The 14418-nt window shown below is 47.8% G+C and overlaps 7 protein-coding genes across 7 annotated transcripts; 4 read left to right on the top strand and 3 right to left on the bottom strand.

Annotated features, from left to right (window-relative positions):
* Nucleotides 1–508: 508 nt before the first annotated feature.
* Nucleotides 509–2251, top strand: FOBCDRAFT_149126 (major facilitator superfamily domain-containing protein; the record flags this gene model as incomplete). The annotated part of the gene is made up of 5 exons (XM_059608305.1): nt 509–610; nt 660–710; nt 794–1088; nt 1147–1591; nt 1642–2251. 5 exons carry the CDS (start codon nt 509–511, stop codon nt 2249–2251), a joined length of 1503 nt encoding a protein of 500 aa, XP_059466438.1.
* Nucleotides 2252–2879: 628 nt separating this feature from the next.
* On the bottom strand, nt 2880–4883 carry FOBCDRAFT_246149 (Alpha/Beta hydrolase protein; the record flags this gene model as incomplete). Its single annotated transcript, XM_031193975.2, has 5 exons — nt 2880–3614; nt 3670–3823; nt 3871–4326; nt 4382–4547; nt 4595–4883. The coding sequence occupies 5 exons, from the start codon at nt 4881–4883 to the stop codon at nt 2880–2882; spliced, it is 1800 nt and encodes a 599-aa protein (XP_031030596.2).
* Nucleotides 4884–5543: 660 nt separating this feature from the next.
* On the bottom strand, nt 5544–7365 carry FOBCDRAFT_246148 (FAD binding domain-containing protein; the record flags this gene model as incomplete). The annotated part of the gene is made up of 3 exons (XM_059610741.1): nt 5544–6185; nt 6238–7153; nt 7190–7365. 3 exons carry the CDS (start codon nt 7363–7365, stop codon nt 5544–5546), a joined length of 1734 nt encoding a protein of 577 aa, XP_059466437.1.
* Nucleotides 7366–8012: 647 nt separating this feature from the next.
* Nucleotides 8013–9529, bottom strand: FOBCDRAFT_246147 (uncharacterized protein; the record flags this gene model as incomplete). The annotated part of the gene is made up of 6 exons (XM_059610740.1): nt 8013–8311; nt 8365–8815; nt 8867–8947; nt 9008–9160; nt 9219–9359; nt 9443–9529. The coding sequence occupies 6 exons, from the start codon at nt 9527–9529 to the stop codon at nt 8013–8015; spliced, it is 1212 nt and encodes a 403-aa protein (XP_059466436.1).
* Nucleotides 9530–10137: 608 nt separating this feature from the next.
* Nucleotides 10138–10727, top strand: FOBCDRAFT_325039 (uncharacterized protein; the record flags this gene model as incomplete). The annotated part of the gene is made up of 3 exons (XM_031193972.3): nt 10138–10243; nt 10303–10561; nt 10620–10727. 3 exons carry the CDS (start codon nt 10138–10140, stop codon nt 10657–10659), a joined length of 405 nt encoding a protein of 134 aa, XP_031030593.2. The 3' UTR covers nt 10660–10727.
* Nucleotides 10728–11127: 400 nt separating this feature from the next.
* FOBCDRAFT_254700 (uncharacterized protein) lies at nt 11128–12724 on the top strand (the record flags this gene model as incomplete). The annotated part of the gene is made up of 4 exons (XM_059611139.1): nt 11128–11193; nt 11280–11413; nt 11674–12155; nt 12243–12724. The coding sequence occupies 4 exons, from the start codon at nt 11128–11130 to the stop codon at nt 12653–12655; spliced, it is 1095 nt and encodes a 364-aa protein (XP_059468213.1). The 3' UTR covers nt 12656–12724.
* Nucleotides 12725–13392: 668 nt separating this feature from the next.
* On the top strand, nt 13393–14351 carry FOBCDRAFT_282570 (RTA1 like protein-domain-containing protein; the record flags this gene model as incomplete). Its single annotated transcript, XM_054707878.1, has 3 exons — nt 13393–13546; nt 13613–13864; nt 13912–14351. 3 exons carry the CDS (start codon nt 13393–13395, stop codon nt 14349–14351), a joined length of 846 nt encoding a protein of 281 aa, XP_054563853.1.
* Between the last annotated feature and the right edge of the window lie 67 nt (nt 14352–14418).

Raw genomic sequence — 14418 nt, 5'->3', positions numbered from 1 at the left:
TCGTGGGGAAATCGTTGTCCGCTAAAGTGTACCCCAGATTATCAACCCTACAGATGAAACCTTTTGATCTCGTGACCTCTAAGTATTGATGGCTGGAAAAGCTGCCAATTGTCTGGGGTTTCTATTATAAGCCTTGTGCTTCTAGAGATACTATAGATAATAAACATGTGGAAATTTGAGTGATTGTCGATTTTGAAACGGTAACAACCGATATCTATGTAATTTACATGCACTATAACGATTCAGGGAGTCTATAAACAGTTTCAAATGACCCAAGGTTGGTGTCTAACTTCCAAGCTTTATTGAGTCTAATTAGCATAGCCTCATATTGCACTCTTCCAACCAACTCGTTTAGCATGCCCCAAGCCGTAGTGGGGTATCCGAAGTGGTACCCGCGCGCCAGTCCTCTGCAATCACGAAACTATTTATGATAATACACCTCCCTTTATCCTGCTCAACAATTCATCACGACAACTTGTTCCGAGTCAATTTCAGCAGTACACACAAAATGGATTCCGCAAGCACAGAAAAGGCAGAAGTGTCGAGAGTGGAGAATACTAGCCGAGCCCCAAGCACCCCAACAGGTCAAGAACTGCGAGACCATCCAAAGGTGAGCTGCCCCTTTTACTCCCTGTCCGACTACTAATGATCACCTACAGACATGGAATCGGAGCCTCAAGCTGATGGTCCTGGCCAACCTTTGCTTCATGGTATTTTGCGGTAACTTCTATTCGGTACTTTCTCCTCGATTCGCCATTCCAGACAAGCTTGACTAACCTTGGTGATTCAATAGGCCGGTATTTCTGCTGGGTTGACCCCTCTCGTATACGACTTTCACAGCAACTATGACAAGGCCAGTGATATCGTCGCGTACTCTGTGCTATGCATTGGCCTGGGCTCATTCATATGGATTCCGACCGCTGTGGTGATTGGGAAACGACCCGTCCTGCTAGCATCTCAGATAATGTTCATGGCTGGATGTATTTGGTGCTCGCAAGCAGAGTCAATGAATAGCCTTCTCGGGGCGCGAATCCTCGGTGCCTTCGGTGCTGGAGCAGTCCAAGCTGTTGGTCCTGCTGTCGTAGGAGGTAAGAAATCGCCCCCTTGGTCTCAATGCCAGTCAACTTCTGACGCCTCTTGTAACAGAAATATTCTTGGAGAAGAACTACTCTAAAGCAATGGGCTTGTACGCAGTGAGTCTCTGTATCGGAGCTCAGGGCGGACCTCTTATCGCAGGCCACCTGATCGAAGCCAAAGGATGGAGTTGGTTTTTTATCCTCCTCGCTATTCTTAGCGGTTTCAACTTTCTTACGCTAGCTTTCTTCTGCCCAGAGACTGCTTTCAATGTCGAGATTGAGGCGGGCGCTACTAGTGCTGATGTCGACGCCGATATTCTTGACCAGACCACCGGGTTTGGTCGCACCCAGAGCTCGCTCACAACATGGAAGCAGAACTCTTTTTATTTGAGACACCCGCACGTGAGAGGTGGTGGCTTGAGGCAATGGTTTCTTTCGTTCTTGCTGCAGATCGAATTCATGTTCGATCCCATCGTGATTCTCTCTGCGGGTATGTGGGGAATTGTGTTAGCTTGGTAAGTCTAACAGTCTCTTTGCAGCAAAATCCATTTCTAACTCTGTACAGGGTCGCAACTATCTCAGTCATCTCCAACCAACTGTTCGCGATGCCCCCCTTCCTCTGGGGTCCTGCTGAACTGGGCAATTGGGCATGCACGAGTCTAGTCGGTGTAGCCATTGCCTTTCCCATTGCTGGACCCTTGACCGACACCGTCTCCTCGTTTATCGGCCGCCGAAAGGGCAAACATATGCCTGAATACCGACTCATCACTCTGGTGGTCCCATTCCTGTTCTCTTCATCAGGTTTGTTGCTGTTTGGCTATACATACACAAAGGGGTCTTATGTAGGGCCAGCAGTTGGTTACGCCATGCAAGCTGCTAGCCTTATGCTCATCCCCACCTCTGTTCTGTCCTACGGTATCGATAGCTACCCTTACGATGCGGCTGAGGTAACTGCCTTGATGAATGCCGTCACCCATATCATTCCTTTCGGGCTGACGAAGACGGCTTCCAATTGGCTTGCCAAGGTCGGTGTGGAGAAGATGTTTCTGCAAATGGCGATCATTCAGTGGGCATTGCTAGCTGGCTTTACCATTGTGCTGCTGGTATTCGGACCGTGGATTCGTGTCAAGGCCGCTTATGTTCACCATCATTATGGCGCCAAGAGATTTCTATAGTGTGGATGGGAGTGGACCTGAGCATGAGGGTAAACATGTCTAATGGAATGGTCCTCTTTAGCTCACTCTGAGCTTTCAAATAGTCCATAGCTCAAGTTTGAATGGCCATTATCTTAACCTTTGCAATTGTCTTCTTGAATATCTGAGATGAACACCGCTACCTCAGCTTAATTCGGCTATCAGAAAGGATTAAGCTACAAAGTCAAGCCCGGGTTCACTTTATGTACCTCCTGCTCAAGATCCTAAACACACGTCGGCAAAATCACCACGCATCTTATAAGAAATTCCCAAGCAAACGTTCATACTTTCTGTCTTACCAAACGGTGCGACTTCTCTCATCACTCTGTAGGCGCTTAAGTATTACGAAGATGGGCGATGCTCATGGGAACTGCGATTTCGGGTAGGCAAGATCACTCTCTCCTTGGGCACTGTAGTAATATTGGCAAGAGGAGATAAACAGGGGCTTTATCTGCAGTCAATGACCCGGAGTATGTAGCAAAGCATTACATACTCTATTCTCACTGTTATTTGGTTTCTGTTTTGCCAAGGAAGAAGAGATATAGAACATCAGATATTGGTTTCAGATTGAAGAAAATTGAATAGCATGGATTGACCCGCCTAACACGATCTAAGCCAGAGGGTCCAGCAGAGGAACCACTAGATGACTGTCAGAGTCGGCCCCAATATGAATGGTATGACGACCCTTGTTCGCATGAGCAGCTCCGTACAAGAAGTCAAACTCCATGAAGCTCATATAGTGACCAGAAACCTTCAATGTCAAGTACTCTCCCTCCTCAAAGATGATACCAGTCGGCCAGATGGGAACCTCGAGCTTGGCAACAGTGCCGGCAGGAATAGCCTTTCGACTCGTGTTGGTGTACTCAGGCCAGTCACCAGTGAATCTCCCAGGCTTAGGTGTCACCTTTGTGACAGCATGACTACCTCGTAGGGAACCTGTAGGACCCAGGTATTTCAGGAAGCATGTGTCTGCAGCTTCTGTATGCCTGTCGACAGGAGGAATAAGGTCCTTTAAAGGAACGTTCATGTTGACTAACTGAGTTCCTGAAGCATCCTGTTTGCCCAGTTGAGCGAAAACATCAATCTCATCATCGCTGTCGTTGGAGATGCTGACGTTGAGCCACGAGTAGCCAACGAGCCATGTCTTCTTGGTAAATTTGTACCTGAAGAGTACTTCCTCGCCGCCCTCAAGAGGGTGCTTAGGAAGGTATGCTGCATCATACGACACGGTGCTTGGATCCTTTGGTGAGGCTGCTTCAAGCTTCTCGCCTGGACCGAGGTAAAGCTTTGTGTGCTTTGTGTTGGGGATGGGATATGATTCGAGGGGAATATTGCTGATGTTGGGCTGGTTCGGGTCAGAACTTAAATCTGGATTTGGGTAAAGCCAGAAAGCAGCTTACTAGATTGAACCCGACAAGAGATCCTCGTACTTTCTGGGTGCTTGGCCAATCGTTCTGAATGCCTTTGACGAAATAGTCGTAGAACTTGTTCAGATCGTCAACGCTGTCAGGATGATACAAGTCGGACCATTCCTGTTTAGCATGAATGCGGAGCCTATAGAACCATGAGTATTCGGTTCCCAAAGTCAGGTTGAAACTCACCATTTATCCTTGGAAGAGATATCATGATAACCACGAATAGAGCCAGTAGTATGAAGAGCCGTTGAGAAGCTAGCTAAAACATAAGTAGGGACCTGGATTTTCTCGAGCTTCACATTCTTGTCCTCCCAGTAGTCATTGAACAGGGGATATTTCTCCAACATCGAGATGGGAGCCTCAGCAGCATTGCGACCAACCATCAGATCCTGTAGGAGCTTCCACATCGCACTGTAGGGATACGGCACGCCACCGCGGGCAAGAGTGTCGCGGTAAAAGTCCGCATTGGCTTCCCACGGAGCAATAGCGGCCAGTGAAGGAGGCTGCTGAGAAGCAATCTGCCACTGAACCATGGCGAGCCAACTGTTGCCGCCCAGGGCGACTTTACCTGTGCACCACTCAAGCTTGGCAACGTGTTCGATGGCATCATACCCGTCTTGGCCATCTTGGTTGCCGACCCATCTGATCATGTTAGCTACATCTGTAGTATCCTGCCAAGGAATGTTTATGAACTTACGGAATAATTCCTTCAGAGTCCCACGAGCCTCGCAAGTCCACATTAACGATTGCATATCCCCTAGCTGGCCAGACAGCAGGGTCTAATCCTTCGAACTTCTCATAACCGCTGACCTGATCTTCAGCCACACCGAACCGACCAGGAATCATTCCAAGTCCATGAGGGCCTAAAGGTTGTCAGAAGATTCAACGCTTTATGTGCATCAGGGCTAACCATTTCCAGTCTTGCCATAAGGACTCCAGATGAGAACGGCTGGAACCTTTTCGTCAGTCTTGGGTCGAAAGACATCAGCGTACAGCTTGATGCCGTCGCGCATGGGAAGAACAATATCCTTCTCGAAGATAGTGTCGACTTCAAACGCCCTGTTTGCCGTGGTCCTCTTGTGGCCTTTAGGCAAGACTGTTACCGAAGGGTTAAGGGGGTCATAAGGACCAGCTTCTTTGGCCCCCGGGGCGATGACTGGGGTCACATCAACATCGAAGCCATTGATCCTGAGCGACATGATACCGGTGTTTGAGTAATACAATGATGGTCTTTCTGAGAATAAGCTGCTGTATCAACCTTCGTCGTATGAATAACTACCTGACTTATAGAGCTGCAGCTGATCTGCCACTATCGCCTCTATTCTGTTAAGTCCGTTAAACTGGATCATGCTGCATCCACAAGCGTGGGGCCGCTAGGCGGGTGCCAGGATGAAGAACCGGCTCGGGACCACAATCCCCTCAATGGGCAAACGACTTTGCCCAATGAGGCCGCCAATTTCATCTCTGAGAAAGTTCCCGAACAAATCAAATCGATGCGGATGTTAAAGTCCCAGTTGGGATGAAGATTACCGTGCTTGTTAGAAGCTATATCCACCCCCGGTATTTCACGTTGTTGTGGGGTACACATGGTGCTTAAGTGCGCATTCTTTAATGATCGCTTCTTATCAAGATCTGGGCCCATGGAGAGGTTTATTGAGTTCATGGGGCAATGAACCGATTTCGAACCGTGACACAGAAAACGACTTGATGATTCATGATGGAACGACTTTACTTCCCGTTTGCAATACGAAAAAAGTCACTTGTCTACTTTCTCAATAGAATACTGTCTAAATTGTGATCTGACTGTGTTGCATGAAGTTTAGTGTACGGCAGATGCTAGTCCTCTCACTAAGGTTGGACTACTTTCTAAGAACTGCATTGATTCCATCCTTCAACTTCTCCTCATGTCCGCTGTCAACCCTTGTGCCTCGCCAACCAATAAACCCATCAGGTCGCACCAGGATCGCCTCGCCCGGCTTCAGACGGCATTTCTTCTCAACATTCCCCTTCATGTCTCTATACGGAGATGATGTCGCGTTCAAGGTATAGACATCAATCTCGATTGGAGCTTTACTCGCGGCTGCAGCCCATGGGGAGTAAGGATCTATTGTGACGAGAACAAAGTTCGTCTTTACCAAGTCAATAGTTGAGATTGGCTTGTCAGATGAAACGACATCGTCGAGATAGGAATGTGGGAATCGAGATCCAGGAACGGCTGAAGGGAAAGCCGGATCATCGTAGAGCTCCTTGGGAGTTGAGTACTTCTCCTCTGGGACAAAGGCTCCTCCGCGAGGATACCTGAAGCCCAGCTCGATAGACTCATCCGGGGCTTCTGAAGCTGGTGGCTGCTGCATAACGATCCTATTCTGGAATCGGTTGTATGCCTGTGTAACGGTAAACTCGTCAATAGGTTGTCGCTCAATGTTGTAGGTTGCGAGTAATGAGTGCGAGGCCTTCCCGGATAAGACGTATGCCAACTTCCACGCAAGGTTATGAGCATCCTATCACAGTATACGTTAGCAATATATGGTGAAAATGGGCGGGCCAACCAACAGCTATTCCAGTGTTTCCTCCCAAGCCTCCAGTGGGTGGCATAGTATGGGCAGCATCTCCAGCAAGGAAGACACGACCGCCTTTGCTCTCGAAGCGTCCAGCGGTGTATGCCGCCATAGTCCAGTAGTTCATGGATACGATTTGGGGATCTACCTGATCAGGAGTCAAGCCTGACAGTTGGTAAAAGTACTGTTTGGCATCCTCCGTTGTCACGGTTCCGGGCTCGAAGCTGGTCTTGGATCCGACATTATTCACCATGATAATGCCTTGCTTTCCTTCGTTCTCCAGTCGAAAACCTCCTCCGATGTCCTTGTTTGCCACATAGACAACTCCATGAACCATTCTCTTACCGATGAAAGGGCTCAGGTCTGATTTGAAGCTGACTCCAAGACTGTTTCGAAGAACACCTGGGCCATCCCAGCTGATACCCTCATTTTGGCGGGTGGGACTTCGGTTGCCATCGCATGCAACCACATATTGTGTCTTGTACTTCTTGATATCGCCAGTGTTCAGATTCTTGACGACGACGACAACATGATCATCGTGTTCCTCATATAGAAGGACCTGATGGCCATGGCGCTGTTCGCTATTGAACCTCTCGGCATTCTGGCCCAAGATAGGTTCAAACATCCTCTGCGATATCCACACCCAGTTGGAAGGAGTAAAGGTCTTCACATGTCCAGGATCATGCTCTTGAAGATGTTTGATAACTTTGCCGCCCACTAGCTTTTCGACGATAAGCATACCGGCATTGAGATCAAACTCTTTACCGCTCTGCTCCAGAGTAAATTCTTCCAGGCCTAATTGCCGTAGAATCTCGCTCGTTCGAAAGTTGATGCCTGCTGCCCGTGGGTGAGCTCCAGCTTTGGAGTGACGATCAAACGAGACCGATTTGATACTGAAATACAGGGTCAGCCTGTTGGTCTATGGGCAGTCAAATGTTTGAGCTTACCCATGATACCCGAGGAGAAGACCAAGAGTCTTTCCAACCATGCTGGATCCAATTATTATGACAGGCCATTCTTCCTCCTCGAACGGAATGTTGGAATGATCAAAGGGTGTGAACTTATCCTTGGCCAAATTGGCCGACGACAAAGTCTCATCAAGTTGTTGTGCGGTGACTGTCATTGTGATCGATGATCTCTTTTACCAAGCTCTCAAATGTTTCTACGTAGCGCCGATTATGATGGGACTGATGATGACACTTATTCCATCAATACACGTGGTAAATATAAATTTCCAGGCTCAGAATCACTGACCTTCTCTGTAACTGCAGAGCCATACTTCGCTTCGCCTCCCAAGAACCTTCCCTGCATGCCCCGGCGATCCGGTGGGGTCGGACCCGAACTGACCCTGATCCGGCGCCCACTCGGCATTTGTAAGCAGAGGGCTACTGTTGATTTATTCGAAGCGACAACAGTGCGTTGATTTCGGCTTCGGGTTTTCTATCCAGTGATGCATACCGTGAAATGAATGTTTTATCATTCTGAGTCGCGGTAGAGGATGGCACCGTCAACCAGTATCAATAATCAGATTATCCATATCATGACATGTTGAGCGTGCGATCTACGAAAGGTAGTGACCGTCATTCATACTACTGTTTAATTATGAGCGGAAGTAATAAATACCTGGATGAACTACGAATATCACCAGATCGTGTATCATAACATGCACAGAACAAGTAGCTTTTAATTTTGAGGAAGATGTTAGTGACATATCTTACTACGGATCTTTTTCCTATCAATATGGATACTATTCCTAACTAAATCTGGTGATCAGGCTGCTGCTGCAAGAGCCTTTTGCGCATCGTCAAGCACAAAATTATTCCACAGATACGGGAAGATGTTGGGAGGGAGTTCCGCATCGGGGACAAACTTCCGAAGATCCTCCATCATCTCGCCTCGCCTCTCATCATTAATCTTTGACATGAACATTACAGTCACGGATCTTGGATAGCGGAGCTTATTGTAAAGTTCCAGTCGCTTAGGTACATCGTCCACGGTCGTGTCGGCAGGGAACAAGACTCCAAGAGCTGCGGCATCTTCGAATGATTGCGCTCCGCCTTGTCCTTGATCTAAGATACTGTTAGTCGGTCTATGTCATTGAAACACAGTGATTGTGACTTACGTGGGAGCATGGGATGAGCTGCGTCACCGAGCAGCACAGTTCTACCCTTCCAGAACTTAGTAGGGGGATCTCTGGTAGCCAAGCTCCACAGTTTCAGGTCTTCGCCAATCCTGCACATCTCGATAAGCTCAGGTCCAAATTCCTTGTAGACATCAAGCAATTCCTCCACTCTTCCGCCCGCCAGCCACGAGGATTCAGAGTCGAGACCAGCATCATCAGATGGATGCATGGCGACGATGTTGAGCAGTTTGCCATTTCGGCACGGGTAAACCACCATTCTGCGATCTCTAGTAGTAAACACGTGTTGACAGTCGAAACCAAGTTTTCCGAAAAATGGTCCAGTAATGGGATTGGCCATGAGCTTGTCGATCGGTACCAGGAATCGGAATGTGTTTTGTTTTGTACTGACGCGGACAGGTGGACTGCCTGCAACGGCGGAAACGACTTTGGACTGTAAGTATTAGCGACGATCCTTGATAGTCATAGACAATAGGAGACTCACATGCACACCGTCTGCTCCAATCAGTAGGTCGCCTTTGTGTTTGACGCTGTTTGCTAAAGTAATTTCGGCTGTTGCCGCATCCTCCAAATTGTCAGTCGACCAGTTCAAGTTGGCGTAGAGTGCCCATATGCATGTACATACCGCCTGAACGACTTTGCTTGCTGTGTGAATCTTGATTGTTCCCGCGAATGTCTTTCCGGTGGCTGCCTTACGTAGAGTACTGTGCAGGTCGACGCGGTGTGTCAGGAGCCACTCATCCTTGGTGCCAATACTCTTTTGGAGTTCTTCCAGTTTCTTTATAAGCATCCAGCTGTTAGCATATACATAAGTTGGTAGTCTTGTAACAACATACCACGGGAACGAATATGAGCTTCCCTGTATGGTCATAGATCTTGATGGCATTGCATAAGACGGCTTGCAGCTCAGCGAAATCGATATCCCAGGACTTGAGTACCCTGGTTGCGTTGGGAGCAATGTGAATCGCGGCACCGATCTCGTTAAGGAATCTTGATTGTTCAAAAACCTACTTCGGTCAGCTTCCAATGGGCCGTGACGGCGCAGACTATAGAACTTTACCTCTACGTTATGGCCAGCGCGGGCCATGGCGATAGCGGCACCCAGGCCACCCAAGCCTGCACCTGCAATTATAACTTTGAGAGGCATATTCACAGTGGCTAGAGATAGCAGATTTGTTCAAAGACCAAAATATCCCCATTGGGGCAAACTGGGAGACCATCGTTATAAGCTGAAATCGTTCGAAGACTAAACCTGCTGACGCTTAGACCGTAGACGCCTCCTTTCCCTCTTCCAGACACCCATTACAGTTACCTTCATTTCCAACATCATCGATTCAAGCCATCATCATTTCGATCCATTACCATCTGCACCAATCATTTTTGTTCTCCTGGTAAGCTCGGAAACAAGCCTACCAAAATCCTCCCATACAACAAACATCTCACTTCTCCATCTCGGCTCCACGGATAGGAACTTCCCCGCGTTGTGGCGTCCAACGTGGGGAATCCGGGCTCAGTTTGTGTTCTCGGGCCCTCTCCACACGGTCATGTCAACTCACGGAAAGACGAGCCCTGTGACCGAAAGGACGGAGTTAAGGACAAAATTTCATTGCAACGTTGGGGCTGTATCGCGAGCCCCACATTGAGTAATGTTTAAAAATCGAGACACCTTGGCGATGGTTGTTTGCTTGACAGTACAAACACAACACATTCTGTTTGACAGTCTGGCTTCACTTATTCACTACTAGAATTTACAAGATGGTTACCCACGAGCACGTCCGAAATATCTTCGCAGGCCCCAGCAAGGGCGACATGGGCAGCTTCTGGCCCCACGTCGAGCCCAACGTCGACTGGACCGTAAAAGGTACAGCCCACCTCCCAATGTCAGATTTTCTGGTTCAGTTCTAGCTCACCATATTACAGGCACCCACTGCAAGGTCTCTGGCCGCTACAGGTCCATTGAGGAATTCCAACAGGGGACAAGGGCTTTGTCATCTACTTGGGCAGGCCCCCTGCATCTTGTCGTTCAAAACATTATCATTGAGGGAAACCAAGCTGCCGTGGAGCTTAAGGCCGTCAATACTAAGACTAAGAGCGGCGATCCCTTCCCAAATGAATATACCTGGGTGCTGGGCTTTAGCGACAACGGCAAGATCGCAACAGTGAGGGCGTACATGGACACGTAAGTTATTAATGAACTTGAACTTGATTGAGAAAAATACTAATCAAGGATTTATCAGTGACCTTGTTACTCGTGTTATTGAAAAGAACCCTCAGTAGAGCATAGATATTTCCAGTACTGCTAGCTAGAGAAGAACAGTCTTGTTCTTTGTTTGCAAAGCTATAATAGTTCACGTTCTTTGCAAACCGCAAGCTGTAAAGAAAATAGACTTTTTTGAATCCCCAATGACTTCCTTTTGCACTGTTTTACTTAGATACATTAACCGCGCCATACGAGTCTATCACAGCTTACGCGTACATTGTAATTTGCTTGAAAGGTCAAAGCTTACAGCGGAGGCTGAGCAGAGGCTGAGCCTAGCTCGTTATCGGATACAACGTTGATTGGTGTGAATCAGAGAAGTCCCTTACTTTTAGGTTTACAGCTTAAGCTCGGTATACCTTCATTTTAACCATAAAATTAGACTAAGTTAGGAGAACCTCGGCGCCCTCAGTCACAGATATGAACTACCCATTATCCGACCGATTGATAAGCTCCATAGCCTATCCTTCTGCAAAGCACACCTAGCTATGAAGCGACTGGGCTACCGCAAGTCCCGCACCGGATGCCTAAGATGCAAGGAGAGAAGAGTCAAGGTCTGACGCAAGACAGCATGGTAAATTTACCGAGCTGTTGGACTCGGTAGATCACCATCCGAAGGTCATGGCTAATATACATCTAGTGCGACGAGAAACGACCTTGCTCGGCATGTGTCAGACACGAGGTCCTTTGCAGTCTTAGTGACTCGCCTCCCGATGCTGGTACAGCGCAAACGGTAGAGCAGTCGTTTACCCGTCCATCATCAACGAAAGCAAGGTCTAGGCATGCTAAGGCGAGTTGTCTCTCTGTACATGCATCTTTAGTTTGAGCTAATAGTCGTTCCAGCGCTCCCTTGATCGAGCATACTCAGGCGTTGGCAGTAAAGGCTCACAAAAGAATACCTGTGCAAGTGCAGAGCACAGCTCTGAACTCAGCCTGCCTCCAGGGAAAGAGCAAGAAGATTGGGCCTATAATGGCCATGACGACCCATTCTCTTTTTTTGCAGCACTTTTCTCGAATCTCATAATCGGCGAAAGAGCCAACTGGGCCTCTGACATGGAGCTGATGCACCACTACACTAGCATATCCTATGCCACACTCTCAAATGACGCTGACGTACAGAAGGTCTTGCAGCAAGACTTACCACGTTTAGGCTTTCAACACAAATTCCTCTTGCATCAGCTACTGGCTTTCTCCGGCTATCATCTCGCATACCTAAATCATGACAAACGCCACGCATTCTTTTCGCAAGCATCTCAGCATCAGAATAGTGCTATAGAGGGTTTAAGAACAAACCTTGGGAGCGCTCATGTCTCCGGACACTGCCATACGCTCTATGCAGCTTCTATCTTATTAACCATCTGCTCATTTGCCACTTTCCCAAGCTACGATAGATTCGATGGCCCCTTGGACCCTGTCGACAACATCCTCGGTGTCTTTAGTCTTATCAAAGGAATGAACATGATTCGGCTTGAATCGGGTAGTGAGATTAATACGGGGCCACTTGCAACCTTCTTCGGTCGGATGCAGTGCGGATGTCCCAGTTACAAAGACTCAGGCCTGGGGATCATCCGTGCCCATGTCGAGCAGCTGAGTATTGCATTAGGACAAACCCCATTTCTCGGGAGCGATGCTATCCACAACTCATTCGGGACGCAGCATGCAATAGCGTCACTTTCCAGCTCCATTGAGAATAGTATTAGGAGGCCTTCGCCCACGTCAACTGCTTCACTGCGAGCGTCTTTCCTTTGGCCCATCCTTATTGAAACGGACTACATCACATCGCTTCGGCAACGATGCCCAGCTGCCTTGGTCGTCTTAGCATTTTACTGTACAGTGCTAAGAATGGCAGAAGTAAGCTGTTGGGCATTGGAAGGATGGGCAGAGTCTTTGATGAAGAGTGTTTGCAACTCTTTGGAGGGGAGTCACTGGGAAACGTTGATTGAATGGCCAAAACAAATTGTGATGGATGTTGATCAGGACATAATTGTAAAAAGCTGGGCAAATGAACAGCTTTGATCCAACACAGTATTTAATACCTTGGGCCGTTGGTGCAGATGCGTCCTTCTGAACTAGAGCGCTTCATAGGCTACTCGAATATGAGCCAGGCGGTTCGCAGCTAATATCGGCGCATGACGCACATGCCAATCTATTCTATCGGCTTGAAATATCGCAAGTAGGATTCCTTCTGGGCCTTAATATAGAGCACCCATCTTGCCCCCTAAATTTACATGATTATCATGAACTAGGGTGTATAGAGCGTCACGGCCTTGATTTGCCATAAACCGTGTGCCGATGCTATGGGTGGCATGGGCGTTGATCGGGCTGTGCAGACTGCTATCCTAAAGGACTTTCAAATATTTTTAGCATTCTTGAGCCGTCAAATTGAACACAAATCCGATAACGAGATGCTCCATCTTTGCGGCTTATTAATCTTGCCCCTGTCCTGGCAGTTCACTAAAGGCAAGAAAGGAAGTGGAAATAACAATTAGAAACTTTATTACGGCCTACACGATACGCTTATTTTCCCAGTTATGTTTTATGTTAGTGCAACAGGGCGACGTCAGTTACGCTCGTTTTCGCTTCTCCATGGCATTGGACAAGCACTCTTGAAGCACATACTGTCTTTAAATATAAGGCATGGATGTACAAGACTGGAGAAGAAAGACAATACACTTTAACCAAATTCATCTCGCCATCCATACGTACCAATCTCAGAAAATCCAAAAGCGCAATCAAATCAGCAAATACCAGAAATGGCAGAAGGCAATACCCGCTATCACTACGACCCGTCCATGGCGGCGGCTGTCATTTTTATTGTTGCCTTTTCCCTCTCAGGTATCTACCATACCTACCAGGTCATACGACTCAGATCATGGTATTTCATCCCATTCGTGGTCGGTTCTATAGGTACGATTTCCATCCTTTTCCTTATAAGTAGCCAATCGATGATAAGCTAACAACTTGATCACGTAGTCGAGGTCGTTGGATACACAGGCAGAGGCGTGAACGCTTCGGAGCCCTCGGGAGAATGGACAGATGGACCATATATTATCCAAGCCCTGTTCCTTCTGCTCGGTCCTCCTTTCTACGCCGCCTCCATTTACATGGTCCTCGGACGCCTTATTAGACTCCTCAAGGCGGACAGTTTCTCCGTGGTTAGGTTGAACTGGCTGACCAAAATCTTTCTCTTTGGAGATATTGCTTCTATTGCTGCTCAAGGAATGGGTAGGTGATATACTGGGGTTGCCTCAATCATTTGCTAACTAGCCCAGGTGGCGGCATGCTTGCTGGAGCTGACAGCAAATCAGCAAAAGATAGAGGCCAGATGATAATCATCATTGGTCTCTTTATCCAGCTTATCTTCTTCGGCATGTTTATCATTGTCACAGTCATTTTCCATCGCCGAATTCACAACATGCCTACGGTCGCCAGCCTTAAGATTCGAGCACCCTGGAAGAGGCTCCTTATAGTCCTCTATGTTTCTAGCGGCCTCATCATGATTCGCTCTATCTTTCGAGTTATTGAATACATCATGGGTGAGGACGGCGAGCTTATGGCCAAGGAGGTTTACATATATGTATTTGACGGTACCTTGATGCTCCTTGTGTCTCTGCTTTTCAACTGGTTTCATCCCTCTGCCACTATCAACAAAGATATTATGCAGCGATACAACAATGTGGACTCGGAAACCCAGCTTGGGGACTTAAACTGAGCAACGACTAGCAAGTTGCACTGCAGGGGTATTCTTGGTCATAGTTCAAAGCTCGAGTTTCTTCAAT

Source organism: Fusarium oxysporum, chromosome XII, assembly GCF_013085055.1.
Source record: "Fusarium oxysporum Fo47 chromosome XII, complete sequence".
NCBI classification, from domain to species: domain Eukaryota; kingdom Fungi; phylum Ascomycota; class Sordariomycetes; order Hypocreales; family Nectriaceae; genus Fusarium; species Fusarium oxysporum.
The sequence above is the reverse complement of the archived record's forward strand: the minus strand, read 5'-3'. Positions and strand labels throughout refer to the sequence as shown.